Source organism: Pocillopora verrucosa, chromosome 10 (assembly GCF_036669915.1).
Source record: "Pocillopora verrucosa isolate sample1 chromosome 10, ASM3666991v2, whole genome shotgun sequence".
Lineage (NCBI taxonomy): Eukaryota > Metazoa > Cnidaria > Anthozoa > Scleractinia > Pocilloporidae > Pocillopora > Pocillopora verrucosa.
In genome coordinates, this window is record NC_089321.1 from 9,242,914 (window position 1) to 9,270,128 (window position 27,215).

Consider the following 27,215-nt stretch of genomic DNA (forward strand, 5'->3'; position numbering starts at 1 on the left):
TCAAAATAAGGTAAACATGATGTAGTTGTCGGGCGTTTTATGTCATTTACTTTTCTTCTCGATGCAAAGAAAGCCGAGGAATAAACGGCGTACACAGGAGGTAAGAGGCAGTGATTATTCGAGGACTCACAAGCCTTTTCAGCTGGGCAAATAAATATTAAAATTCTGCAAATGGTGTTGGATTTCCTTTTTAGTTCAAACTTCCACTGATAATTTCAATTTTCACTAATTTGTACAAGTGAATTTTACATGTAGTTGTTTTATGATTAAAGGGTAAGTTTCTAAAGAAACTGTGATGCTGCGTCGGTGGGAGAGTATAGCAGGTAATTTAGTGTTAACAACTGGGTTGAAAACGTAAATTAGCCACCGTAGAGGGTAAAAAAGCTGACGTTTCGAGCGTTAGCCCTTCGTCAGAGCGATTAGAGGAATTGTGGGTTGTGTGTGGATTTAAATGCAGAAAGTGGGGCTACGCCATTGGTGGGAATATGGTGACGAGAAAACAGGAGTAAATTAGTTGAATGAAAAGCGCTCGTTGATTCCGTGGGGATTAAGGGTGCCGATTTGGAAAATAAATTTTTGTTCTAGTGTTTTACGGCTTTCCGAACTGCCTAGATGTAAGGAAAGGCCGCAAACTGCCATATGCTGTTTAGAATGATTAGGAAGATTAAAGTGTCTAGCGACTGGTTTGGATGCGTCCTTGTCATTTCTTTCCACATCGCGAAGGTGTTCTCGGAATCGGTCACCCAGTCGTCTTCCTGCTTCGCCGATGTATAACTTATTGCAATAAGAGCAAGTTATGCAGTAAATAACATTGGCGGAGGTACACGTAAAGTGATCAATGATCTTAATGGATCTTTTAGGTCCCGATATTTTCTCTACGTTGTGAATGAAAGGACAAGTTTTGCATCGTGAGCGAGCGCATTTAAAAGTTCCAGATTGGTCATTGGTTTGAAATGAACTCCTGACTAAAAAGTTTTCTATGTTTTTGTCACGTTTGAATGAAATAAGTGGGGGTTGCGAAAAGATAGAGCCAGTCTCTGAATCGTTTTGGAGTATTTTAAAATTTTTAAGAATGATAGATTTAACTGCGTGGTTGTGAGGGTGAAATGTAAGAGTAAATGGAATGCGGTCAGTGTTTTCCTTCTCGGCCGTTTGTTAGGTAATTTGCTTGCTAGCCGTTTGTTACCACCGTGCCCAACAAATCGATCGACAGGCAGCACTACAAACGGCCGAGAAGGAAAACACTGACCGCATTCCATTTATTCTTACATTCCCGCTCACGATGCAAAACTTGTCCTTTTTGTTTTGAGTGCATTGAACCGATAACCAAAGCAATAACAACAAAGGAAAGTACCACTAGAAGACAATGAAAAAGTCAAGTCAAGCAAATTACCTAAAGCGCGGGAAAACGCACGCAACCAAGATGCGATTAGTCGGGTTTGGATTTAATTTAGTTTTTCTGATTGGTTGAGAGGGCGACAAGGTTTTTCAACCAATCACTGGGCAACGCAAAGCAAACCCAATGGAATACCGGATTACTATGAGCATTCAATTGAAAATTGTTCCTAGACATAGTGATTAACACACTGAATTTTTCCACTCAGGTATTTACAAAGAGAAACAGCAATAGGGAGGAGCCGCAAGTTTCACAGCCAGACGCCATGTGTATTTACGCCATAATCATGCAAAGGATGAAAAGGAAGAATTTAATGACGAATAAAGAAAAGAAGAAATCCAGCCTTGATTATCAAGATGATGTTTCCATTAAAGATGCTTATTCACCGACAAAGGAAAGTCTTCCTGAGAAAGACAAAGATGTAAATATATGAAACTTTCCTGGATGACGTACTGCTATGCTGAGTCAAAGCCTCATTTTGAAATCTCACCTTCTAATAATTTAAGGATAAGGTAACAGCTAGATGGAAAACAGAAAAGACAAGGTGGAACTTCTTTAGTTAATTTTTTTGGACTGAGAAACCAAATTCACTACTCCAATGTCATAAAGGTTTACTAAAGAATACAATATGTCTAGAAGAGCATTAATTTGTAGGAAAATAAATATTCTGATGCTGTAAGCTATCAGTAAGAAATTATGTAAGAAGTTTCATTGTTTTATTGTTTTAGATTTACTAGTCTAAATGTACTATCAAGTAAAAATTGCTGTTTACAAAGCAAAAACCTTAACAGTTTGTTTTAAAAACACAGTCAGACCTATTTCAAGGGAAAAAGTTAGTAACAACCAAAGACATATTGATAGAATCTAAATCACAATCCTATAAGGGCTGTCAAATAAGAACTCTCTCTGACACACATCAAATGTACAAATAAAAGAAAAAATAGAGAATTATTTGAGTGGTACAGCTGTTGCTGATGGTTAGTTTCATCAACCACAAATGATAGATCTTTTTCAATCCTCCTTCATTGGCCAAAGATTTTGCATGCTAAAATCTTCACCCAACTCAATATCCTTCAAACATTTACTTGCATTAAGTTTTTCTTTCCTTGCGGCCAGGAGCATTAATATAAGTTAGCAAAGCTGTTTAAGATGAAAAGCAGTTCATAATGCCACTTTCACTGAAATATATCCATTCCATTGAATTTTAAACTCTTGTTTCATCACTCACGCTTCGCTGTCCATTGCAGTTTCATCTGTGGAATCATCTGGAAGTGGGTGTGGGGGTGGGGGTGGGGGTGACTGTGTCTCATCCATAGGTACAATAAGGTTCTCTTTTGCCATCAAATCATACTTTAGAACATAAGTTGTAAACCTTTTGCATAAGAGAGTCTCATTCTGCAGATAAAAAACAAAGAAACTTAGAAAACTTGCATATATTGAATGATCCTCAATCAGTAGACTGGTCCAGGCATAGTTACCCAAATGTAGGAAAATACACTTGTAAATGGCATGATTGCAGTGAAATGTGGGATGTTTGGGTTGGGAACCACATTTCCGCTTTACCACTACTCAAACACCATTGATTATTGCATGTCATTTTACTGACTGAAAACCTGGACCAGGGTGACTATCTTTTTTGAATAACATTTGGACATAAAGACACTGACAAACCTGGAGAGATCACTGATTACAAAAAGGTTGATCTCCCTTCATAGAAACACTTGTTTTCTTTTCTTTCTGAAGGATCTTTGCAATATTTTAAAGATAAATGTTTTACTGAATATGGCTGAGAAAAATTACTATAAGAAACAGATCTGGGAATTTCATAAAATATGTATATAATTCCCCTTCAATTTGGTGCATTTATTTTGTTGTGAACTTGAGTGCTGCAAAAATTAGAACTGTAAAGTATACTTAGGAATACTAACAGACTCAAATTACCTCAAACTCATCATAAATACTCCTATGGTGAAAGTAAGCATGTGAAAATATTCGGTAGACACGACGACAAACTGATCCCAGTTTAGCCACAGAAGATTCCTTGATGCTCACTCTGGAAAGATAAAATGGGATGGGATGCTGCTTCATTGTGGGCAACAGGAGGTAATGTCTGCTTCAGGATGGACTGCTATCCCCTTCCCCACTTAAGCATCTCATCAAATTTCACTGACATGTCACCAGTACTCATATTTACTCCTAGATAGAAGTAGGTACTATCAAAGTAAAGTATCTTGCTCAAGAACACAGCACAAAGACCAGCCCTGAACTTGAACCTGAACCCACACCTCTGAACTAAGGGTCCCATCTTGAATCCATTAGGCCACAGTACCTCCCAATCAACAGCACAACAAATCAGTATATAGAGCTCTTTGTACATTTGTGATGGGAGAATAAAAAAGCAAAAATAACAGCGAAACATGCCATGAGAGAAAAATGAAGAGTAGCTTCCTGACTAGCTTACTTACAGTTGTCAGCTTGGCAGATGCTGCATGCAAGAGAAACAGAGCTCCAAAAATGAGACTTCGTCTGTGCAAAAACAGATTGAAGAGCTCTCTCTTGTTCCACTGGTGTACGAGCATGATAATTAAAAGGGAGAAAAAAATGACAATACCTGCTTGGAAAGTACTTGTTGCTGTTCAGCAAAGATGCTGCACCATCCAGAGTATGCCGTGTGTAATCAATAGCTGGACACTGTTGAGGAGAACGCAGCTTTAAATCAACAAATAAAATCAATCAAGCAATCATTTAGTGAGTCAGTGAGTGAGTCAATCAATCAATGCATCAGTCATTCAATCTGTCAGTGAGTCAATCAGTCAATCAATCAATCTGTCAGTCAATCTTCCAATCAATCAATCAGTTAGTCTGTCAATCCATGAATCAATGAATGATTACATTATCAGGATCTTTTGTAACAATGTGGATGTTCTTATCCGACTATTCCAGTTTCCTCAGGAAATCAAGAGAACCAATCACAAAAAAAATAACAACAACCTCAATAGCTTTTGAGAATGTCTCACCTCTCTGGGGGTTTTGTGTGCAGCACATAAGAATATCCACTGCTCTGTGGCGGTCATTTGTGTGCAGGTTGAAGGAGTACAGTCGGACTAAAGTAAACAACAGTCAGTGAAAAAGGTCAGCAAACATTTTGCTTTGCAGATTTGCTTGAAAATGTCTTTTTTTTTTTAGACTGTTTTACTCTTTGGGTGATAATTGTCTCCTGGTCCATTTGAACAGTTCATTATGGCTATGTCAAGTAAACCATTGACAAACAAATGATCTCAACTTGTCTGCTCTTTATTAACATTTTGTATTAAAAGGGTATAGGGAATTTCAATTTATTTTTACAAATACAAACAAAAGCCTTTTAGCATTGATACTTTCTCTTTGACTCTCATAATTCATAGGCCTGATATTGTACTCATCATTTGAGGAGAATTTAATTCTCCAGTGCTGAAGTTACCTGAAGTCTGACAGCCAATCCATTGAGTTCCATACAAAACTGCCTCAGATGTTCATATTTCCACACTCCTTCATCTTGTCCCTCCGGGGACTCTAAAATTGCTTCTATATTTGTATAATCTGCTCGGATCTGTTGCTGAATATACTAAGCACAGTAATAAAAGGATAGTTAAACATAATCCTCTCAACAACTTAACCCTTGACCCTAAGAGTGACCAGCATCTAATTTTTCTTTACAGTATCATTCCTGAATCACCTACTAAGGTCACAAGAATAAAGGAAATTATCAAGACAACTAAAGAAGCTCTTGATGGTTAAACAAATTCTCCTTGTCAACTGATTAGGAAGGGTATAGAAAACACTATGGAGAACATGCACACTAATGTTAGGGTGTAAAGGGTACAAAAAAAGGCCTGTTTCCCTTATAGTCCCTTATAGTCTCTTATAGCAGGATAAGGAAGGAAGGGACGGCTTTTTTCCCATAGTGTATTAGGATTCTTTTTCTTGGTGTACCAGAGTATTTCTTTCAGTTCTGTTTTACAGGAGTTATTCCTATAGGCATCTTTTCTTTGTATGGGTATTTTGAATTTTCCCCACTCCCACTATGATGAATACAATACTGATTTTAGGGGGGAAGAGGTGAAAAAATTACTAATGACTTAGTAGTTTTCATTGTGGTCCACACAGGAAAGAAACACAGGTCACTTAAATACAAGGGGCCAGCTTATGGGTATCAATGTGGAGGACTAAAATGTCATCAGATAAAAAGTTTGGCTCCCTAATTAATTGGCCACACTGCCTCTACAATTCATCGATGGTTTGCCTCTTTTCTGATAAAATATGTTATAAAATGTTATATATTACAAAAGTTATGGCCCAAAGAATAGGGATATCCAGCTTCTCATCTTTCCATGTTTCAGTACCTGCTGGACTGCTAACGTACTATCCATCTCTTCAAATGGTTCATCAGGCCAGCCATACATGTCCTGGGATTAAAACGCAGATGCTAGGTCAGATATATACTAAACATGTAGTCCACTGAAGCTCTACGCAGCTCCTTGACAAAAACCATTAACAAAATGAAAAGGTAAGCGACGCAACCACGCTATGCAAATTAGGAACGAAAGTAGTTTGCTCAACTTAGCCTGTAAATCTTACTAAAATAAATGATCATTCACCGAAGTACTGAAAAAGAGAAGTTTTTTTTCAAAAGAACTCGTGTCACTACATGTCTCGTGTATCTAATATTGTGTATACTCGCAATTCAAAACCCTTCGGTAAAAAAAGAAGCAAAGCAAATAGAGTCATCTGAGTTATTTTAAACAGTAAAAATAATACGAAAACTTACAGCAGCCTTGGTTCCCGGCCTATTTCTTCTTATGATTGTTGTTATTACATCTACTGTCGCCATTTTGTTTTCAGAATGCAATACGAGGCTGTAAGTCAGCGGATATTCAAATAAAAATATATATATGAAATATTCGATGCAATACAGTACAATTACACGACAGACTTTGTTATTATCGCTCAGCTGATGGAGTCTTAACTATGGCTACTTTTAAATTATATCATTTCCTCATGTCGATCAGCTGATTGACGTGTCTACAGAAGAGTAGTACAAGCTGGTAAGCTATATTTACTGACTTCATAGATATCTTAATCATGTCATAAAAGAGGGTGCTATATTTTTGAGAGACAAGTCGTAGATTAGCAATGATTTTTAATAGATTTTATTCAAAGTTTTGCATGCCTGTTGCAAAAATATAGCATAAACAGAGGAGAAAATGACACCGGTTAAGTTAAATTTGTGGCTAGTCAATTTATGGCCATCATAGCCTATATATCTATCAATTGTTCACTTATCCTCACTGTTACCAATCATCAATCATTGCAATCATCATCTTTATCATTATTATTATTACTGTTATCATAATGGTTTCTCTGTGCATTTACCATATATAGTAATTACATGCATACGCATAGGCAAAAATAAAAACATGCTTGAGTTACTGCAATTTTGTCTGGATGTGTTTCTGGATCCCTTGTCAGCACTTGACGAAAATCGTAATTGTTGTTATTATATTGACAATGAACTCAGTCAATACACGCAATGACAATACACGCACTGACAATATTGTCATTGTTATCTAATAAGCCAGTATCAACCATTATTTATTAAAAACCTGGAAATGTTTCTGTAGAGTCTGGTGCAGTAATCCCTAGGCCTCCTCATATGTCCTTTTATCACAGAAAGAAGATCAATAATGAGAGGTCCACTATCAGGAGTAAGAGTTTTAGATATGACAAGGTATTTCATTTACTTATAGACTCTAAGATATGGTTCTTTTATCTTGATTGGCATATAAATATGGACATTGAGAAAATTTGAAGAAAGTGATTGTTTATTTTTGGTAAGGATTCTTGCAGGTCCTTTTACGACAATGCTTCTGGGAGATTTAGGAGCAGAAATAATAAAAATTGAAAAACCAGGTAATATAATTTATCAAATTTATAACTCTGAATATTGCATTTCTAGTATTCTGATTGGTGATTGGTTCACTCAACTCCAGTTATCAGCTTATATTTAGAGTCTCCTTCTGTAGAAATGCAATGAACCAACTGTTGCATTTAAATGTTCCAGGATTTATGAAATTTATAAAACAATTATTTTGTTCTTGCCATAACATAGAGAATGAAGCAAGGAAACTCCAAAATCTTGCAAGGATGCTGCATATAATTCTCACAGAGTACACACTGAGGAAAAAGATGATCAAATTATTGTTGTCTGCCCCTTCCCCCCCACTCTTCCCCCACTGGAAATTTCTATTTTTTTAAAAATATTTTTTTGAGAGGAGGGGGGTAACACTCCAAAAAGCCATTCCCTTGTTTATTTGGAATAGTTTCATAAATCTAAACATAGTGTCTTCAGTTGTTTTTTTAATTTTTATGTCAACTTTTAAATTAATTGATATAAGGTTTATTGAGAAAGTTCAAAGCAATACTGTGATGGTAGAACAATATTGCATTTCTACAAGAATACATGTGTTTGAATGTGTATGGTTGTCAAGCCCACATTGCAGTCATACTTAAGCTGGATGTATTTTTTTTTTTAACATCACTGTGTTTTTATTCTAGAGTCTGGAGATGACACAAGATCATGGGCTCCTCCATTTTGCGAGAATGAAAGCACATATTTCCTCTCTATAAACAGAAACAAGAAGGTATTTGCCAGCTATCTCACTTCTTATTTCTATAAAGAAGACAATAAATCAGGAATGGGGCTATTTCTGAACTTGAAATAATTTTTTTTCTATTCACATTACTTCATTAGGTCAAAGAATTATCTTATCTTGTTCATTAATGACTGCCACTAAGGGATGTATTGAAGTAACCCACATCACTCAACCCAAGATATGATAGTGCAGGTCTATTGGGCATTAAAAAAGAAAACTTAATGATTCTTGCACTTGCCTTTCTAAATTGCAACACTTTTTTCTTATTTAAACTTCTAGAGCATTGCTGTAAACATCAAGGATCCCAAAGGTACAGAAATTGTCAGAAAGGTACACAAAGAGAGACTCAACTGCATACGGTCACTCAGTAAATTGACTGGTAATTAATGCAGATTCAGGCTTAGTAACATTTAATCTGATTGTGTACATTTAAAGTTCCTTCTCATCTTATTGACAGATGCCGTGAACATTTTGAGGGCGATTATTTTTCTTTGCTTAGCCTTTTGTGGGCAATCAGTTTCTAAGGACGAAAGAAAAAATGGAGTGAGTGAGAAAATGAAGGAGAGAGACTAAGGAGACTGGCAAACTTTTGTTACTCCTACCCAGACCCTTGCTGCTTACACCTTACTTACTTTTTTAATAATCTCTGTTGACAAAGAGTCAGGCTCAGGGGCTTACAGGGTCTTCCAGTCTTCCAGTGGTTCCAGAAATCACCCTTTGTGTTATTTCAAACTTTTTTGTCTCTCCCCTTAAGTGTACATAAATCTTATGCATGTGAGGAGGATTTTCAGCCTTAATTGACTATCCAGCATGTTATGCTCTCTGCTATCTGTTTGAAAAAACATAACATTAAATCTTATTTACTTGACAGCTTGCTTCAAAGTGCGATGTTCTGGTAGAAAATTACTTACCTGGAAAACTGGACAAAGTGGGTTTAGGATATGATCAGCTGAAGACATCAGCACCTTCCTTGATATATTGTTCAATAACAGGATTTGGTCGTGGGGGACCTTATGATCAGAGGCCAGGATATGACGTCATGGTGTCAGGTATTGGGGGACTGATGCACATAACGGGCCCTGAGGTACCTTGAACACCCTAAAGCTGGTCATGTGAAACTCAAGGCAGAGACATGCTGTGAAACAAGTCACTGTGCCAGTCTTAAGTCAAATTTTAGCACAGAGTCATCTCATGTGAAGTAGGAAGATTCAGTGAAAATCATCATCATTAATTATCAGAACAGAACAATAAAATTTCCTTTTCCACACAAATTGACCATAGCTGGAACATGTCACTGTGCCTTGTATGGAGTGTTTTTTTAGGAGATACATGTCACTGTGACTTTTTCCTGAGTGTGTTGCAGCCTTCATGCTTCAGACTAAATGCATTATAACTATTTTCTTTCTTTATTTGCAAAAATTGGCAAATAAACATCATTGGCAAACATGGCTTAAAATTTCCCTACTGTTACTCTCCTTTTAGGACAGTGATCCTTGTAAGGTTGGCATTGCAGTAACAGACATAACTACAGGACTGTATGCACATGGAGCCATAATGGCTGCACTTCTTCAGAAACAAACAACTGGACTGGGACAGAAAATAGATTGCTCCTTGCTGGCATCACAGGTACACAGTGACAAGTGATAAAATTGTGTTTTGTAAATCTATGTGACTGACAGTATCTTTATCATATTTCTGCCCATGATGTAGATAGCTATGCTTAGCCATGTTGGGACAAGTTACCTCAATGCTGGGTTTGAGACTGGACGCTATGGGACTGCCCACCACAGTATTGTCCCATACCAGGTAAGAAAATAAATATGCATCACTTGCAGAGAGTTATTTTTCATGCCATTATAGAAGGTAGCAAAGGCTCATGATATATGCATCATATTAGCTTTTAAGATGAGACATTTAAGTCTATAACTGCAGCTGCAATAACTTTGATCAGTATCAAGAGTGGGAATAGAGGCACTTGTAGGGTTGGGTGAGGAGTATCGGCCTCTTCTCTCATGTCCTGACTTTATTAGCTTTTCTCCTAATTAATTAATACTGACCTTCCCTTATTCTCTTGAGGCTTTCAAAACTTGTGATGGACACTTCCTTGTAGGAGCTGGAAATGATGGATTGTTTAGGAAACTTTGCAAAGTAAGCTGAATGTTTTGTTTGTCTATTTAAATGTTTTGCTTTCACCTTTTTTAATGACTAATGATATTTATCTCTTAGAAAAGAAACACTCATGGCAAATTCTTTTTTAAAAAATGTAGATGCTTCCTAACAGAAAAATCTGTGTTAATCTGTATTGGTATTTCAAAAAATTCCTGATTCCACTTTTGGTGATTTAGTTATTAGGTTTAGACAACTTGGCTGATGACCCATTATATGCTACAAATGCAGCCCGAGTCGAAAATCGTCACAAGTTGCTTCCCTTGCTAAAAGAATGGTAAGTTTGTTGTGATAGCCAGACCTAAGGGGGAGGGTGTGGAAGAGGAAATTCTTGTGTTTGGAGCCCAAGATCTTACTGACCTCTGTTAACTAAATAGTTGTCGTTGATCAATGTCGGTATCTGTTGGCACCTACCCCTCCCCTAACCAAATAACAGTCGACTGATATCAAGTTAGGGTTGATAGTGGGTTAGAGGAGGGTGGGTGTGCAGTTGCTCAGATACTGACATTGTTCTGTTGTTGTCATGCAACTGGCAAGTGCTCTTCCATTAAGTATCATTGAATAACACCGTAAAGAAATGGAAACTCTGAGTCTCGATACATGTTAACTGCCCTTAATTTAATGCATGAAAACGCAAGTGATTGGTGAAAAGGTCTTGCATTTTCTAGACCAATCCTGTTGTCATTCAATGACAGGAAGTAACTGTATTATCTCCTTCACTCCATTGGAATTTAGGATATTATTCAACGTTACTTGTTTGTGTTAAGTTTTCAGCAACGAGGAACAAAGGAATGGGCCAAGGCGTTTGAGGGATCTGGCATTCCTTGCGGACCAATTAATAATATAAAAGCAGTGTTTGAAGATCCACAGGTACAGTAAAGAAATGGTATGCAAGGTTCTTAATAACTGTAAAAAGCGTGTAATACTCAGTTGGAGGAAGTGACCATGTCAAACGTATATTTTTTTCAGGTGAAATACAAAAAAATGGTGCAAGAGTTAGAACATCCCACGGCAGGAAAGATTCGGATACCAGGTTACTAAGCTTTTTCAGTATTTTATTTTTATAGTTAGAGGTTATTTGGGTGACTACACAGTGCTCCAAAAACTATTGCCTAACCACTCAAGTAACAAGCTCTTTAGAGTGTCATGGAGTGACAACGGCTCAATAGATTTGGCTGATATTCTTGACGAATAATTATTATAATTTTCTTATAATTTTTTACGAGTGTGTGTTTTTTTATTTTATTTTGCTTTCAGGACCCGCTGTGGAGTACAACGGACAAACCTGTCAGGGGCTCCCTAGGGCACCTCCTTTGTTAGGACAACATACACATGAAATTTTAACAAATCTTCTTGAATACAGTAACAAGGAGATTTCTACTCTTGAGCATGATGGAATCATAGAATGTCACCTTCAAAAATAATTCTAATAAACTAATTTGGCAATTTAAATTCTGACAATCAGTACTGTAGTACACAATAAATTTTGATCACAGTAAAGCCTAAGTACTGTTACAAGTCCGCATATTCAGCTCCAAAATTGATGTGCTATTAATTTAATTTCAATAGAATGATTTCTTTTTACCCTTGTGTTTTAAACAGAGGTAATTTTGCCACAAATTTGCTAGCAATTAAATTATGTATTACAAAAATCTTTCCTTTGTTTTAGAGCCTAAATTTTTTGGCAAAATTTTAGGACGTCCGGTTGAATCCTGAAAGCGTTGTTCCATTTGTCAAAGTTCAAAGTGTGATTTTCAACGTCTGGCCAAACTGATGTTAACTCACACTCCCCACCCCCACCCTTATAGAGCACATTTGGATTGACTGTCGTAAAACAAACCAAAAATAATCACAACAGCCGATCAGAGCGAAGGAATATATCACAAAAAGCCAATAAGAATTCAATATAAAAATAAACTGCTCATAGTGCGGAAAACGGAGGTCTCTAAGTCACGATTGGTTTCAGTCTCGAGTCTGATTAGTTGAGAAAGTCGTGCAAGTTTTCTGACCAACTATGAAGCGAAGTAAAACAAATAAAAGCAACTTCGGATTACTTCGAAGCTCAATGAAAAATGAACCGGTCGAAATTTATCGGTTTGTCAGGATCGGTCAATATGCTATCTAAATTCATCCACATGAATGCAGAGCGGAACTTCAGGTCGTCTTGCCCGTTTTTCTTTTCTCCTAAAAGACACCAAAAAAACTGAATATGTCAGAATGGCGAAATATCAGAGTAGAGCGCTTTTTGACTGTGTCGTTAAATCAAAACCAAAGTAATCTCATCAGCTAATCGGAAGAAAGGAAAATACCTCTTAGAGTCGGGAAAAGGCGGGAAAACGCGGGCGACCGACTCGTGATTGGTCAGTTTTGCATTTGATTGGTTGGGAGAATGGCTCGGATGTTTTGGACCAATCACAGAGCGAAGTAAAGTATAACCAATGCAATCTCGGATTATTTTCGACACAATTGAAAATTGCATTAAACGTCAAGAAATAAAATTCTGTCTACCTCATCTTTTTCTCCTCCTCTTCCCTTTTAAGTTTTTCTTTTCCTTCATCATCTGCTGGTGTACTGAAATCATCATTGTCTTCCGAATCGGATTGGCAATTCTTTGAGATTTCGAAAAACAAAAACAGTCGAATAAGGAAGTTAAGTAAAGTATATAATACCTAACTGGTAACAGTCGAATATTGGCGTTTTTCGTAAACGTTCATGGGTTAAGAAGTAATCGTGCTTTTTGAGGAGGAACTTGTGGTATAGATTTTTCATCATAATACTAACCCTACAAGACACTACAAGTCGCTATAACGCTGGCAAAACTTACAAAGACCAAGGGAGTATGACAGCGGACCCTCAGAACGAGCTTGAACTTTTCAGTGTGACTAAAACAATAACATTACCTTGACACCAATAACATCTCCATCTTGAAGATAAACAGGAGACTGTCGCAAATTGATTTTCTTTTTCCGACCCTTTTTCTTGTTCTGTTGAAAAAGAATGAAATAAGTATTGTAAATTTAAGACTTGACACGGATTTCCTGAGAAAACAACGATTGCATGGTAGAACACTTTTGTGCAGGAGTGGAGCTGACTGGGTTTTTTCATATTCTTTGTATTTGACACTGTGATAGCTATATGTCTCTTGGTGCAGTTGTGACAGAGAGGACGCTGTAATATCTGTAATACAGGAAACGTAAACTTGAAAAGTGAATTTACCTGAGTTCCATCGGTGTCTTTGATGACCAACCATTCATATTTGGCTCTGAGATATTTGGCCACATTAAGTTTTTCAAGAGGAATATCACAAACTTTGCCCACAAAGTAATGTAAGGCCTCGGGCGTAGCACCTCCTGGCGGCTCAAATATTACCTTAAAGACAGAAAATAGTATTTATACAACATCAAATATCAAAACCAGAGCCAATGCTTCTGTCGCCTCTGACATTAAACTGCAATTCAATGAAGATTGGCTCCGAAACTCAGGTGCGAGATTTTTGAACCAATGGCAACGTCTATTTACTATGACCAATCACTACAGGCGTTAAGTCCACCATCAACAAGTGAGAACTGGAGGAAAGAACATTGTGCATGCAAAACACAACGAGCGCGGGAAAATATATGTGATAATTCTGGTGGTGCGAGTTTTCAAACCCAACCGTACGAAAGAAAATAAAAAAATTAAGGAAAAAAAGGGTTACGATAGCCTAGTTAGAAGTATCAATGCACCATGGCAGCTAAATTACCTCTTGTTCATCATAGTAACACCTCTCTCGTGGCATCCTTTTCTTTAGTCTCAACAGCACTGCAGAAGAACTTACATAAAAATTTCACAGAATGAATATCGCTTAGACCAGCAATCCATTAACATTAACTGTTAGACAAAAATGGAAACATCGGTGGTACGTTACGAGATTGTTTTGCAAATCGCACCTTTGAATCTGGAAAGGACATGAAGCGGTATATTTCTTACTAACCTTAAATCTTCCTTGTGTTGAAGAACACACACAGAAAGCTGAGTAGATGAGGTCAGTTTTAGCTGCCTGAAATAGCAATATACCAGTTTGCTCTGAAGAATCGCGACTATTTGACTATTATCACGAGGAGCCGATGAGGAATCAAAGTAAATTTTATTGGGTCAAAGAATCGCACGAGTTTTCTACACAAATCAAATCTCGTTGTGAATTATTTTCGAAACATGATTGAAACCTGCTCTTATAATAAACAAAGAGATTGTCTAACCTCAATGTTTGATTTGTTCCTCTAAGAACTCGTGTTGCGTGATTGTCCACGACTTCCTGAAGTCTGACAAATAAAGGTGTCGGGATCACGTGATCTGATAGCTGCAAAGGAAGACGATGAACAACTCCAAAAGTGTTTTTGTTACTTATTTCACAGTTATGAGGAGACGCCTTAATTGCCATTTTCGCAGACTCAGAAAAGCTTTTTTTGATTATTAGTTCCCTGGAATCATCATGTTCTGACTTAACTGTGTCTGATACTTTGGACCAACGTCAGCATCTCAGCAACTGCGCACTTACCCCTCCCCTAGCCCGACAATAGTCAACTGATAACAAGTTAAGGTTAGTGTTGGATTAGCGGAGGGGTAGTTGAGCAGTTGCTCCGATACTGACTTTTACTTTAATTGACTTTTAATTTTATTCGCAAATTCAAGGCAAATTGGTCAGCGGAGACTAACTTGGCTGTTATTCGTGTACGTATTATGGCCTATTAATGGTAAACATTCGACTTTCAAGAGGTTTGGCAATCAAAGAGCAGTTTTTTTAAAAAGAAAGAAGGATAACAAAGTATGAATACAGACGCTATTGGTAAGACTGAAACTGTTGCATAGCTGAGAAAGACTTTAGTACCAACCTGCGGCATGTGACTTATTTGCAGCTTTAGATCATACAGTGAAGATTCCTTGGATATCTCCACATCACCCAAAGGTTCCAATGAATCGCTACCCTGATAAAAATCAAACTATGATTTATTACGTTACAACGGTTCTTGGCCGTCGTCCTTAGGAATTGAGGGATTCTAGATTATATATGGGACAACGAATGAATTGTCTCGTCAACTACCCACTCACTCATTTATCCGTCGGTTTATCTTTCAGTTTGTCAGTTGGTCTGTCCGTTAGTCTGCCTATTTATCTGTTTGTTGGCCAGTTTGTCTTCCTGTCTCCGTCTGTTGACTGGCCGGTCTGTCTGTCTGTTGGCTGATCGGTTAATTGCTATCTGTTTGTGAGCTGATCATTGTGTCAGTCTGTCTGTCTTTTTGTTAGACAGTCTGTCTGTTCCAGTGTCTGATGGCCGCTCAGTCTGTATGCCTGTTGTCTAATTGGTCTGTGGGTTTGTCTGACTGTCTGTCTACTGGTTGGTCGGTTTGTCTGTCTATTGGTGAGTGGGCCTGTGAGTCCGTCTGTCAGCGGACGAATCAGTTGGTCTCTCTCCCTGCCTGCGTCTTAACCGGTCTGCCTTAAGTTACACTGTGTCCAACATTTGTGCATTGACATGGGACAATTGTCCCCTTTAAAGAAATTCATACACAAACAAATAAACAACAAATTTGCAATAAATATTCCTACCTTTGCGTTGTCATCATTCCCTGAAGTCTCCACCGTGGATGAACCAAGGAGACCTTAGAGTGAAAAAGTAGTGTGTTAATTTTCAAGGAAGAAATCAATTTTACGGTCACCATCTTACCTTGTACACCAGATGTAATCCAGTTTAGAACTCCTCCAAAATGTTGGTTTTTCGCCTTCCCACTGTTTGTTTGCCATAAATTAAGACGAATGAACCCCTGTCAGGAACAGATAGTAAGGAAAAGTTATTTATGACACAAAAAGAACTGCCTCTTACACGAAATGACAGCAAAATGCGTTTGAAGTACATATGGTTTATTTTAATCTTAACCTTTGGAGGAAGCCTTCCCTCTTCAACGATAAGAGTGTCGCCATTTTTAATGTTTTTATTCTCCAGCGTTTCTTCCTGTAAAGAAAGTTAGAATTTGGAATCTCAACTATCGGCTCGGAATTCATTTATAAAACTTTTACACCTTAACATCAGTGTGTAAACTCTTCACACTTTTCTCTATACATTTCCTAAGGTGCTGACAAGGAGAATTTTTTAAAAAATCAAGAACTACTACTTAGAGGTCATTCTCTTAAATCTCGTGTCCTTAATGTGTGATTCAGGGGCGAATGTAAAGGACGCATGCACAATTGAATTAAATTATACGAATTTACGGGTTCTTTTATACGATGAATTGAGTCTGAGTGAAGTTCAATGTGAGTTTTTTGTAAACAGAGCTTCGATAAGGAGGACTTCTCACCTCGTTGTCTAACAGGTCAGTTGGTTCACCGATCCAGTTAGTTTTTCTTAAATGCCAGCTCATCCCTACCAAAGCAGTACACAGAAGCAAAGAAACAAAGAAATATTTTGGCAAAATGTTGATTAGAGCAAGGGTTAGGTAATCACCAGTAGACTCACATTCCAAAAAGGAACTTAATAGGTCAACAGAAACTCAATGTTTTCTGAAACCCAGAACATGGAGTTTTAACAATAACGTAATTCAGCAGCTTTCTACCGGGTGTCGAAAAACCGAAACCAAAGTTATCACAGCCACCAATCAAAACACAATTGAATATCACTACCAGCCAATGAGGATTCTGAGTGAAAACAAACAAACTGCTTGAAGCGCGGGAAAACGGGAGTCACAACCAGGCGCGATTGTTTTTACTTTTGCATTTGATTGGTTGAGAGGGCAGCGTGAGTTTTCTGAATCAATCACAGAGCAAAGTAAACTAAAGCCAAAGTAATCCCGGATTACTTTAAACCCTCAACTGAAATTGCTCCAAGCTAGCCGGTGGTTTGCGTGATACAGAAGTCGGGAAAAACAAAACGAATACACTAACCTTGCAGGTTGGAGTCTTCCATTAACAGTTGTAGACACTGGAGGAAATTAGAAACAAGCAGATTCTTCATGTTTTTTTTTAATAAGTTAGATATTTCAACACTAACACATGGATGAGAATTACCTCACGAATGGTGCACGATTTAAGCACAGTTTGTTCCTCTTCTTTCCTGCTGGTATGTATGGGGGAACATACGTAGTAACGGATCATGATTTCTCCTTGGAGGAGAGGGGGCTTATGCTCCAATACAAGCCGCTGACCTTCATTGAGCCAAGACTCCTCCAAAGTTTCATGTTCATACACTGATAGTTGATGAAGAAAGGCATAGATAAACAGAGAAAACTCCTAAATGTCTTAAACCTGTTTCACTCAATACTTTTGTTCCCTTCATAATAAGAAGTCAATTCTGAAGCAACTCAGCCATACATGGCTGTATGAATGGAACGATTTCTTGATTTACGGCCAATATATATCGTCTCTTTAACAGTTACAGCACCCGTAACTGTTTCACTCGTTCATTTTATAGCACATACATAGAAGCCCTCGTAGAGAGTAGAAAGCGTGAACTTCACGATTTCCCCAGCTTCCTAAAAGTAGACAGAGTCAAGGGTGATTTGTGGCCTTAATCCCCCTTATATGGCACACTATTGAACTTTTTAGTGTTCAGAATGGCATAAAACAAGATATGTCTCGAAAAATTTAACTATCTTTACTAAAAGAAACTCCACATTATAATCTGAGTTTTGTCGGATTTTAAAATCACACACAAACTCTGTGTATGGTACGCGGGCCCCTATCTTCTCACAATGATCAATAACTTACCTGGGGCACTAAGACCTTGACAATCGCTATCGGACCGTAAACGACAAGCGGTTTCTAAGATAAACAAGAAACAAAACGATAATTGGTCAGTAGGCAGTGGATAGACCAACGTAGAAATTCAGTGCGCAAAATTTAAGAAAAAAAAATAAGATGGCTGATTCAACCGCTTTCAAAGACCATCGTGACAAAGTACTTCTGAATTATCTGTTCACCCAGTTTGAAGAACGAGAGAATCAATTTCAAACAAACTTGTGCATATCCACACAATGTACAACCTGAGATACCATTGCAGTCTGCAAGTTCAAGAACTTTGGCTTTGAGATCACCAACAGTCTGTTTCGAAAAAAAAAATTAATAAAACAAGAGAAAGTAATTAAACCAAATTGGGAGACGCGGTGGCCTGGGCCCAGTTGTCTAAAGGGCGCACAACGTTATCCAACAAATAAATTGCTATCCAGTGGATAAGTGATTGAAAAGCGTTCTACGCCATCCACCGGATAGAGATTCATCCGTTGGATAACGTTGTCCAACCTTCGAACCTGTTTAGCAGGCTGAACCCCAGTTTGAGAGGTCTGGGGGGAGGGGAGGGGGGAGGAGGAAAGTGACTGGACAGTATTTCATTGCATGACAACGATCGAGAAAACTAATAATATAGTTCTTTACCTGCTCTTTATGAATCTCGACGGACAAAACTGGCCAACCTGTACTTCTGTCATTGTCGATCTGTTCTTTAGACTCCTGCATCTGAGAAGAAAATTAGACGATAAAACACCAATGGTAATTCTCGTTTTCAAACAACGAGCGTTGAACAGCTCACCAAACATCTATTCTCCACCTCAAAGGACATCAGACTAGAAGCTTTCTCCTTCTCTTCAGAGGCTAACTTAGGCGGACCCTGTTCACTGGATCTACGAAAAATAGCAATAATTGTTAAAAGAAATTGCAGGATCCTACATTCAAAAAAAATATAGAATAAATACAAAGAATCCTTACTTCAATCCTTCCTTTTCTTCAGCCACCAATTGATCGCCGTCTTGTAGACCTATCTCGTGCAGTGTGTTACCATCCTAAAGCCAAAAAAACAGAGAACTGTAGCGGACACTTAAAATAATACACTAAGAAATGATCTTAAAAAACCAAACCACGACTTGGTCCTCAAACTACCTTTGGCGACTATAGCTAAGGAAACGGGGCATTCAAAAACTTACCTGATCAGAATCTATAGGCATTATTTGCTTGGTTTTACCTGTAAGTAGGTACATGAGAAAAAAGAAAAATTATCTGTGTAAAGTTTGCCAGCCAAATATATGACAGACATGTACAGTTTTACGATTTCAACGGAAGAACAAAAAGGATCATAAAAGAAACTGCAGTCATCTTAATGGAATATTGTGTCAAACCTTCAGTTTAAGCCTGGTCTAGGGGTTCAGTTTGTAAAAATAAAGGAGTGAAAATACGAGAGAGGTTTGGGTCGCGTTTTGACCCAACCCAAACCTCCGCTGCTAGTGCGCCGTTTACGCTCCACTTTACCGTCTAAACACCTGAAACAGGCTACGTCAGTTTCAGATACATACCTTTTGACTTCACCCAGCTTAGACGCAAATCTTGAAAATTTATTCTGACAAAATTGCTCATCATAATCTGACATAGAAGATAAAATAATTGGTAAAAAAAATCAACACAGTCTCTTAGATTTATCAACATTTGGGAGAAAAAAATCACAGACTATTATCAGAAGTGGCGAAGCGTTTCAAAACCTCGAGTGTGACACGTGTCCTGCATACCACTACTGTTAGCAATAATTTCTACACTGAAGCGTAAGGGCGGAGGGGAGAGGGGGGTGGGGGTGAGTCCCATCCCCCCTTCCTGCTTCGCCGCCTACGATCATGAATATAGACTTAGTGTGAGAATAATGGAAACCATCAATTTATCTTCAGATTCTATAATTCGTCACACACCTTCATCTCTCCCACTGTAGTATCCTTTCTAAAATGCTTCTGAATTTCCACTGTATCTTGCAGTTGACATGTGGAATATGTTATGTTTAGCAGCACTGGTGCCGAGTCTTCTCCAGGATACACTGAGTATCCATCAATCTTCAAGTAAAAAGAAAATGAGCAACATTCTGATCAAGAAGGTTTTGGCTGTGATGACAAAATTATGAATGCAACATGGTACATCAAGGCTTTAAAATGTCCACTACAAGGTGAAAAAGGTTGCAATGCTATGCAATTTGGGATGATCCTTGATAGGCACAACAAATGCCCTCCATAGCTATTTCCTGAGAGGCTAGACAAGAATTCCATCCATTCATCAAATGATCTACCACAATCAACAACACTACAACTTTGAGAAATTCTGCTTGGCAATAAGAGCACTAACTCATTGTATGTGTCATTCCTGAGACAAATAGATTTTGAAAATAGATTTAGAAAACAGAAAAAGATATATGTTTTACAATGAAACCTCTACCTCTTTCCCATTCCATAGGAATACATCTGTACCTCCACTCACTCCACTTTGTATAAGAGACTTTTCTGGATACTCTGTAGTGAGGTGATTTGATAAGTCAGCTTACAAACCAGAGGAGCTATCCTGCTTGACATGAAGCATCTAGGACCTTTTGTGCACCCCCCTAGACAGGATGCCAGTCCATCTCAAGCTACCCCTCTCCCCCTTGAAATTTTTTAGCCCTGCTTGTAAAAGCCTCCAGAAAAACAAAGTTACAAGTTGTTCAAAGACAACAGTTAATTGCCTCTGCCCCCATTCTCCTCTAAATCAGAGCCCAGTGTCTGGGTGGAAAGATGTATACCCTTTAATTATGGGTGATGTGTCTTTACGAACATCACACAGTGACACTCCTGGAGCTCTCCTCTGAATCCTTTTCATTTACAGTCTCCACACAATAACAAAACCCTACAGATATTTTATCTCTTCTTGCAAAAAACATAAGACTGTTGAACATAAGAATTTTTGGAGCCCAGAAACTTCATTCATAATCATATCAGATTTGTTTCACCACAAAAAAAGTTGCCTTGAAACATGAGCTTACCCGTCAGTTCTTCAAAAAGATGGAGGCCTGATGGTAATTGTCGAGCAATGTGAAGAGTATTACATTCTGCATCATTTCCAGGCATGTCAAGCTTCAAAATCAAATAATCAAACAAACAAAACTTAACCCTTAACAAATTAATCAAAATTGAAAATAATGGAAAGTTTGGCACACAATTTCGCACTTAGACTTATCCGTGAAAAGTGTGAAACAATAAGGTAGTTTAAAAAAAAAAACAGTTTTGGTATGTTATATTGTCATTTACCTTAAGAACAGTTTTTAAAAGATCATTTACAGACTTTCTTCTGTCCAATGATATAATCAGTGGTTTGACAGATACTCCCTAAAAGTGTACAAAAAGCAGATGATTCATCATAACCAACCTGCAAAACACATTTTCAAATTTCAAGGCCAAAACAGCCATACAATTTCCCCAAGTCTTTGTTTGCACCTTAAGATTTTCCCTAATGATCTCATTTCACCAGTTTAGTCTCATTTCACCAGTTTAGTCTCATTTTACCTGTTTAATCTGCAGAACACTGTCTGTCATTGTATAGTTGTTTCCAAAATGCACACTAACAGAAATTTCATTTAGATGACAGTCATAGTCTTTCCTAAAGAGAAGACAAAAATTATGATCTTAGGCAGTCTCTCCTAGAATAGATTCACCTTATTGTTCTCAACTGGGTACAAGTTTGTTAGTTCTGTATTATCTTAAGTAAGTAAAACCCATATTTATTGACATACACAGGACTTTAACCTATGTTAAGCAGAACTGGGTACAGAACTCCCTAAATTAAATGTTAATTTCTAAAGAGAGATCCACTAAATCTGTTTCCACTGAATGTATGTTCGTGTATGTTTAAACTTGATGTCAGCATGTTATAGGTTTCATGATATGTCTTATTCTCAGAGACTCACCTTTGCCTCACCAAATCTTCATTTAGTTTATCAACCTCAGCTCTAATTGGAGCAGGGACCAAGAGAGCTGTAAATAGAAAAATAAGATAAACAATCATCCATCACAAATCCACAACAACAACAACAACAACAACAACAACAACAACAACAACAAAAAGACAGCTGCAACAAATAGCTTTGTTTGTCTTACCTGGATCTTCCACACATGCAGAAAGGTTTTTTCTCCTATAAAACAGCATGTAAGCACTTTCCTTTCCAGCAAACTGACTTTGGAGGTCTTTTTCATGTATACAGGATATCCTTGAATCATTTATATCAAACCAGCAATGTCCAAGCTCAGGCAAACTTTCACTAACAACAAGCATAAAACATGTATGGAAAATTAACCCAGGCACCTTTTCAAATGAGCTTTTAAACAATTTTTAATGTCAACCTACCCTTCCAATACAGGTTGGGAGTTTCTTTTCTGAACATCATCTACAAGTTTTCCTGGTTCCCCTTGTTCTTGGACCACTGCTAGTGATGTTTTGTTGGAATTTTCATGGATACCATTTTGTAGTGAAACATAACCTGATGCATCACTGAACCTGAACACATCAGAGTTTTTCTTGAAAAACTGGGTGGAAAATTGTTTTCATGATACTGGTTAGCTCTCAAGGAGAATTTAATGGCAAGGTTACAAGGACGTTACATAATAAAATGGTACACTTTTTCCTTGGCTTAGAGATAAAGAAATCAAACCTTTGTATTTCCCCTTTGCTCAGTAACTAACTTTTCTCAGTCGATCTTGTCTCTTTTTTATGAGCTGGTTTTACAGGAATTTATAAGTGCATGCTAATAGTTCACTAATCATAACACATGTAGTCACTGTGTAAATATAAAAATTCTAAACTCGTAGGTTATCCCTTAAAATACAACAGCACAGGGTAACAACAATACCTTTGTTAGAGGTCCATATTGACTTTTAAATCCCTTATTCCAAGAAATCCCTGTTTCCTTTGACATATACTATCCATAAAATATACAAAGTGGAATGTGTTTGAGAAAAACAGTAAATTTATTTAAAGAAATGCTCAATACAGCTTGTCCACTTGAAAACAAACATGAATGTAAGTTTTTACCTGACATAACTGATTGACAGATGCAGCACCACCAAGCTTCTTCAGTAGACTGGTAATTAAGTCCACAGGGTTCCCACAGTTGATGACATCTTTCTCGTCACCATCATCTTCTTTAATGACTTTCACTTGCTTCTTCTCCTTGAAAAACATAATTTTAATTTACTGTCCAAACTATCATACACTATGACTTACCCTGGCTCAAACAATAGAGTGATTACATTTATTTCACTGAATTTTTTCAAATTATACTATTATGATTCACAGCTACTCACAGGTGGATGCCAGGTTCGTACTCCTTCAACATCACGAATGTACACATGGTAGTGTCCTCCATAACAGCTTCCTCTAGAGAAAATAAGTAAGGGAAGTGTCTAAATTTTGAATAACATAATGGCATCTATTTCAACATTTAATTAAGAACAAAAAACTATAATTAAGAATCTTTTTTAATTATTCCCCCGAAACACCTCTCTCACAAGACACCACCAACAAATGAGACAGTGAATCTGTTTGGGAATCTTTAACGAGGAAACAATGAGCCCCTGAGGGTTCGAGGAAAGCTCCTGGGTTGGGAGGCAGGGCAAAGCAATAACTACAATGAACAAAGGAACAAAACACAAGATAAAATGACAACTAAATGTCTGTCAATATCAAGCTAATTGATTTATTTCCCTAGGAATATAAACTCAGTCTCTAACAAATATACATGCATAACTGCAAGCTCGACCACATCAAACATCAACATAGCAGGAGTTGAAAAAGTGTAATCATGCAAAAAGAAATCCTGGCTTCTTAAGACAGTTGTGGTTTTTTAGTTTTATTCTTGAGAACAGGAAACTTCCTACTAAAAAAATGCTTTAACAGGCATTAAAACCCTTTCACTCCCTCGATTGGTTTGCTTTGGTTTTCTCCCTTCTGATTGACATTCCTTAAACTTCCTTGTGGATAGGTTAAAGGAATTTGGTGTCTCATCAAGGAAACACCATCTAGGTAATAGGTTTGTCTATTCTCCTTGCCTGGTTTCTGAATAATGTATTGAAATTGTGGAGAGAAATTTCATATCGACCACTTTTGAGATTAATTTTATTGCATAAAAAAGTAAACTGCAGCAACCTACCCATGAATAACAACAGAAAACAACTGATATTCTTGATCTGCTTCAACAGCATCACTAGATTCACAAAAATCTTTCATGTTTAGTGTGACTGGAAAGGAGTATCTCTTACAGTCCTGAAAGACAACAATGGTGTAGTAAATCCCACAAAAAAATAATTGAAACTAAAATATACTTTTCATCATCTGGTAACAGAGGATAATTTGGGGAGCAAGAGAAGAAGAGGGAATGGGAAAAAATGATATGAATGTTTAAGCTTAGAATGACTCTAGGAAGTGAAAAAAGTTAGAAAATTGAAATTGAAACTTGGAATATAAGTCAATGCATGTTTATCAGTCTGCACCTTCAAAGGAATACAAATGTTATCTTAAATTTACCTTAACTCGTTCGCCTTTTTGAAAATCATAATCAAACCTCAGCAGTGAAAATGTCAGGATGGGAGGCAGAGTTCTTATATTACTGCCCTGGTCAAAGAGAAAAAAAAGTTAGCGTCACAGAGAAAAACATTACCTTGACAGAATAATTATTCATGGAGACACCATAAATTCCCTAAAGTGGCACTGTTAGTTGTAGGTACTTGGGATTAATAAAAGCATTTATAGTGAAAGTGTATGGCAGCTGTAAATTAATAACACTCAATATTATCAACAGGCATGTTGAGATATATTCTGGAACTCTGATGATGATGATGGTAATAATGATAATGATGAAGATGATACAGATAGTGATAATAAAGTTGCAGCAGGGTATGTCTATTTCTAAAAACAAACCTTTGTAGCATTGACAAGCTTGTTACATGATCCACACTTATACTGATTTCTTCCCTCCAAAATCTCCATAGCAGCATAACTCATAGAAAGACTCTCTTGCAAGTCCTTGCACCCAGAGAGAACCAATGGAAGGTCAAGGTAATCCTCCTAAAAATACAAATAATATGGTTGAAATTGTATACATTAGCAGAATTGGGGTACAGCTTTTCAGTCCTGGTAAAACATCCCTCAAGATCATGGCAAGCATGTCTCATATTCTTTTTAACAGATAATATAGAACTACATAAACTTTAATTTCATTACCTCTCTTTCACTGACTTGCCAACATTCCTGACAAGTTACCTGCCAATCAATGTAATTCAAATTCAGTAACTGAAAAAGTGGATATTATCTTATCCAACAAAGAAAAATGCCAACAAGGAGCAACTCAGGTCAAGAATGCAGTGTAAGAGATAAAATTTTGAAAAAAAATTAAATTATTAAATTTAGCTGTTCCTAAAAGCCAGTTCAGTCTGGAATGATGTGCAAGTATGATCTTGAAATAGAGAGGAGTTTTAAACAAGACTGTTAGATCTCAGATTATGTACCTTTGTTACAGAGGTTCCATGATACAGATTCTTAATCAAAGCCTCTCCAGGGGTACCAAGAAGAGATGATTCTAAGGCGCCAAACAAGATTCTGCTTAATTCTTGAACATCATGCTGTTGAAATCCCTGAAAAAGCAAAGAAATTGTAATAATAACTGGAATAGTTTAAGAATTTGAACTGGGCCTATGCCTGTAACTTTAGTACTTAATCACTCTGTAACATTACTTTGGGTATATGAAGCACCAGAACTCGGAGTAATTTTCTCGAACAGAATATAGTCAGTTCCAATAATGTATCACCTCATTTCCAGTCCAACCAAAACTATCTGTCAATTGAGAAGTGTTAACACTGTCTTGATCAAGCAGAAGGAGCTTGGCAAACAATTTCTGAAGCTGATGTGGTATCACTCTGACCTGAGAAGGAGATATAAATGTTTTTCATTTCATTCATTAATACATTATATTATGATAGCAATCTGATTGACTGTTTACAGTATGGTTCATATATACTGAGAATAACTCAAGAAAAGGCATATGCTACAAATAAATTTCAATGTGAGTGCCTTGCTTCAACTAGTTTTATGTCAATATATGGTTATGACATGCTGAATGTGTCACTCTACCTTGGGATAAGTCCCACCTCTTGGATCATAACTCAAATCTTCTGATGTAAGGCGGAAAAGCCCATCTAAGAAGGAGATAATAAAATACATTTCATACAAAAGTGCTGCCAAAAAAATCATTTTTCGATACAAGTTAAACATTTCTAGTGACATTCTATTTCTTTTCCTTCAACCCCTCCAACAGAGGACAGAAATGGAATCCCTCAACTGTCAGTCATCACCATTTAAATAAAGAAATTGAAATATTTTTGGGAAAAATCCAAAATGTTCCCACTTCTTTCGAGACTATCCTTGGTGAAGGGTGTGCGGATATAAACCTCAGTGGAAAAGTATGACCCCTTAAGCTTGAGATATATTTTCTGCACTGACGGAAGTCTACAACTCTTCCATCCTAACGTTTGAGGGCAGCCTGTGGAATGACCACTGGAAAATTTATTCACCTACGTTATCAATTCTTTTATCAAAAAAGGAAGTATCGAATACTTTCGTGACAAGCTTTTTTCTCCTTCGATCCCAAGCTGTCTGCTGTTCTGAGGCCAAATATCAAATTTACCTCTAAATTCTGGAATGAAAAATAACGTTTGCAGTAGAGAATTCAAATAACACGTGGCTCCTTGGTTCTGCAGACCACAGATTCCAGTTACCCCTCTTGGCTGAGGAGGCCAGTTCAGCTTGTTCTGTTTGGAAACTCTGCCAGTAGTACCTGATTTACTGTTTTTCGATCCTTCTTCATCGGTTTCAAAAAGAGATCCAAACATATCTCAGCCAGCTTGTCACCATCAGCTGGTTAGATGTACGTCTCATTTACAGACAAAGTTGATTCAAGTGCAGATTGCACCATCGCAAGAAGACTTTACAGAGTTTCGTGGAATCAGCTGAAATAATGCCTTTCAGGCCGCCATCTTGACTTTCTGTTTATGAGCCCGCAATCTACATAGTCAAAACAACGAATTAAGGGGGTAGGGGTAAGTCTAAGAAGGCGAGTGTTATCACAAATGTTTTGCCTATAAGAGTTACTGACTAGTATTTTATTTTT

At 37.3% G+C, this 27,215-nt stretch overlaps 3 protein-coding genes across 8 annotated transcripts; 1 reads left to right on the plus strand and 2 right to left on the minus strand.

Annotated features, from left to right (window-relative positions):
• Nucleotides 1-2,172: 2,172 nt before the first annotated feature.
• On the minus strand, nucleotides 2,173-6,812 carry LOC131799203 (MOB-like protein phocein). The gene is made up of 8 exons (XM_059116908.2): nucleotides 6,809-6,812; nucleotides 6,204-6,291; nucleotides 5,779-5,841; nucleotides 4,857-5,000; nucleotides 4,414-4,500; nucleotides 4,008-4,087; nucleotides 3,338-3,449; nucleotides 2,173-2,791 (listed from the first exon to the last, which is right to left on the minus strand). Exons 2-8 carry the CDS (start codon nucleotides 6,264-6,266, stop codon nucleotides 2,621-2,623), a joined length of 720 nt encoding a protein of 239 aa, XP_058972891.1. The 5' UTR covers nucleotides 6,267-6,291; nucleotides 6,809-6,812; the 3' UTR covers nucleotides 2,173-2,620.
• On the plus strand, nucleotides 6,345-12,056 carry LOC131799142 (succinate--hydroxymethylglutarate CoA-transferase-like). Of its 4 annotated transcripts, none has more exons than XM_059116816.2 (13): nucleotides 6,345-6,480; nucleotides 7,057-7,163; nucleotides 7,272-7,345; nucleotides 7,991-8,076; nucleotides 8,368-8,418; nucleotides 8,960-9,172; nucleotides 9,571-9,714; nucleotides 9,799-9,894; nucleotides 10,165-10,236; nucleotides 10,434-10,531; nucleotides 11,022-11,124; nucleotides 11,224-11,287; nucleotides 11,512-12,056. In XM_059116816.2, exons 2-13 carry the CDS (start codon nucleotides 7,120-7,122, stop codon nucleotides 11,676-11,678), a joined length of 1,212 nt encoding a protein of 403 aa, XP_058972799.1. In that variant the 5' UTR covers nucleotides 6,345-6,480; nucleotides 7,057-7,119; the 3' UTR covers nucleotides 11,679-12,056. The 4 variants fall into 4 exon arrangements, with proteins under 4 accessions (XP_058972799.1, XP_058972798.1, XP_066029137.1 ...); XM_059116815.2 differs by having other exon boundaries at nucleotides 6,350-6,480; nucleotides 7,106-7,163; XM_059116817.2 differs by having other exon boundaries at nucleotides 6,364-6,480; nucleotides 7,106-7,163; nucleotides 7,283-7,345.
• LOC131799141 (ubiquitin carboxyl-terminal hydrolase 40) lies at nucleotides 11,480-27,078 on the minus strand. Of its 3 annotated transcripts, none has more exons than XM_066173038.1 (40): nucleotides 26,733-27,078; nucleotides 26,180-26,244; nucleotides 25,857-25,970; nucleotides 25,557-25,682; nucleotides 25,273-25,311; nucleotides 24,970-25,116; nucleotides 24,577-24,663; nucleotides 24,203-24,315; nucleotides 23,358-23,430; nucleotides 23,086-23,220; nucleotides 22,904-22,972; nucleotides 22,402-22,580; nucleotides 22,155-22,315; nucleotides 21,965-22,031; nucleotides 21,564-21,657; nucleotides 21,309-21,386; nucleotides 21,044-21,134; nucleotides 20,464-20,537; nucleotides 19,950-20,087; nucleotides 19,566-19,632; nucleotides 19,200-19,237; nucleotides 18,985-19,058; nucleotides 18,809-18,899; nucleotides 18,655-18,735; nucleotides 18,267-18,324; nucleotides 17,992-18,045; nucleotides 17,293-17,471; nucleotides 17,170-17,206; nucleotides 16,587-16,651; nucleotides 16,169-16,243; nucleotides 15,959-16,055; nucleotides 15,841-15,893; nucleotides 15,126-15,218; nucleotides 14,493-14,593; nucleotides 14,228-14,293; nucleotides 13,997-14,066; nucleotides 13,471-13,623; nucleotides 13,155-13,238; nucleotides 12,763-12,863; nucleotides 11,480-12,438 (listed from the first exon to the last, which is right to left on the minus strand). In XM_066173038.1, exons 1-40 carry the CDS (start codon nucleotides 26,935-26,937, stop codon nucleotides 12,372-12,374), a joined length of 3,759 nt encoding a protein of 1,252 aa, XP_066029135.1. In that variant the 5' UTR covers nucleotides 26,938-27,078; the 3' UTR covers nucleotides 11,480-12,371. The 3 variants fall into 3 exon arrangements, with proteins under 3 accessions (XP_066029135.1, XP_066029136.1, XP_058972797.2); XM_066173039.1 differs by having other exon boundaries at nucleotides 18,655-18,729; nucleotides 23,086-23,223; XM_059116814.2 differs by having other exon boundaries at nucleotides 23,086-23,223.
• Between the last annotated feature and the right edge of the window lie 137 nt (nucleotides 27,079-27,215).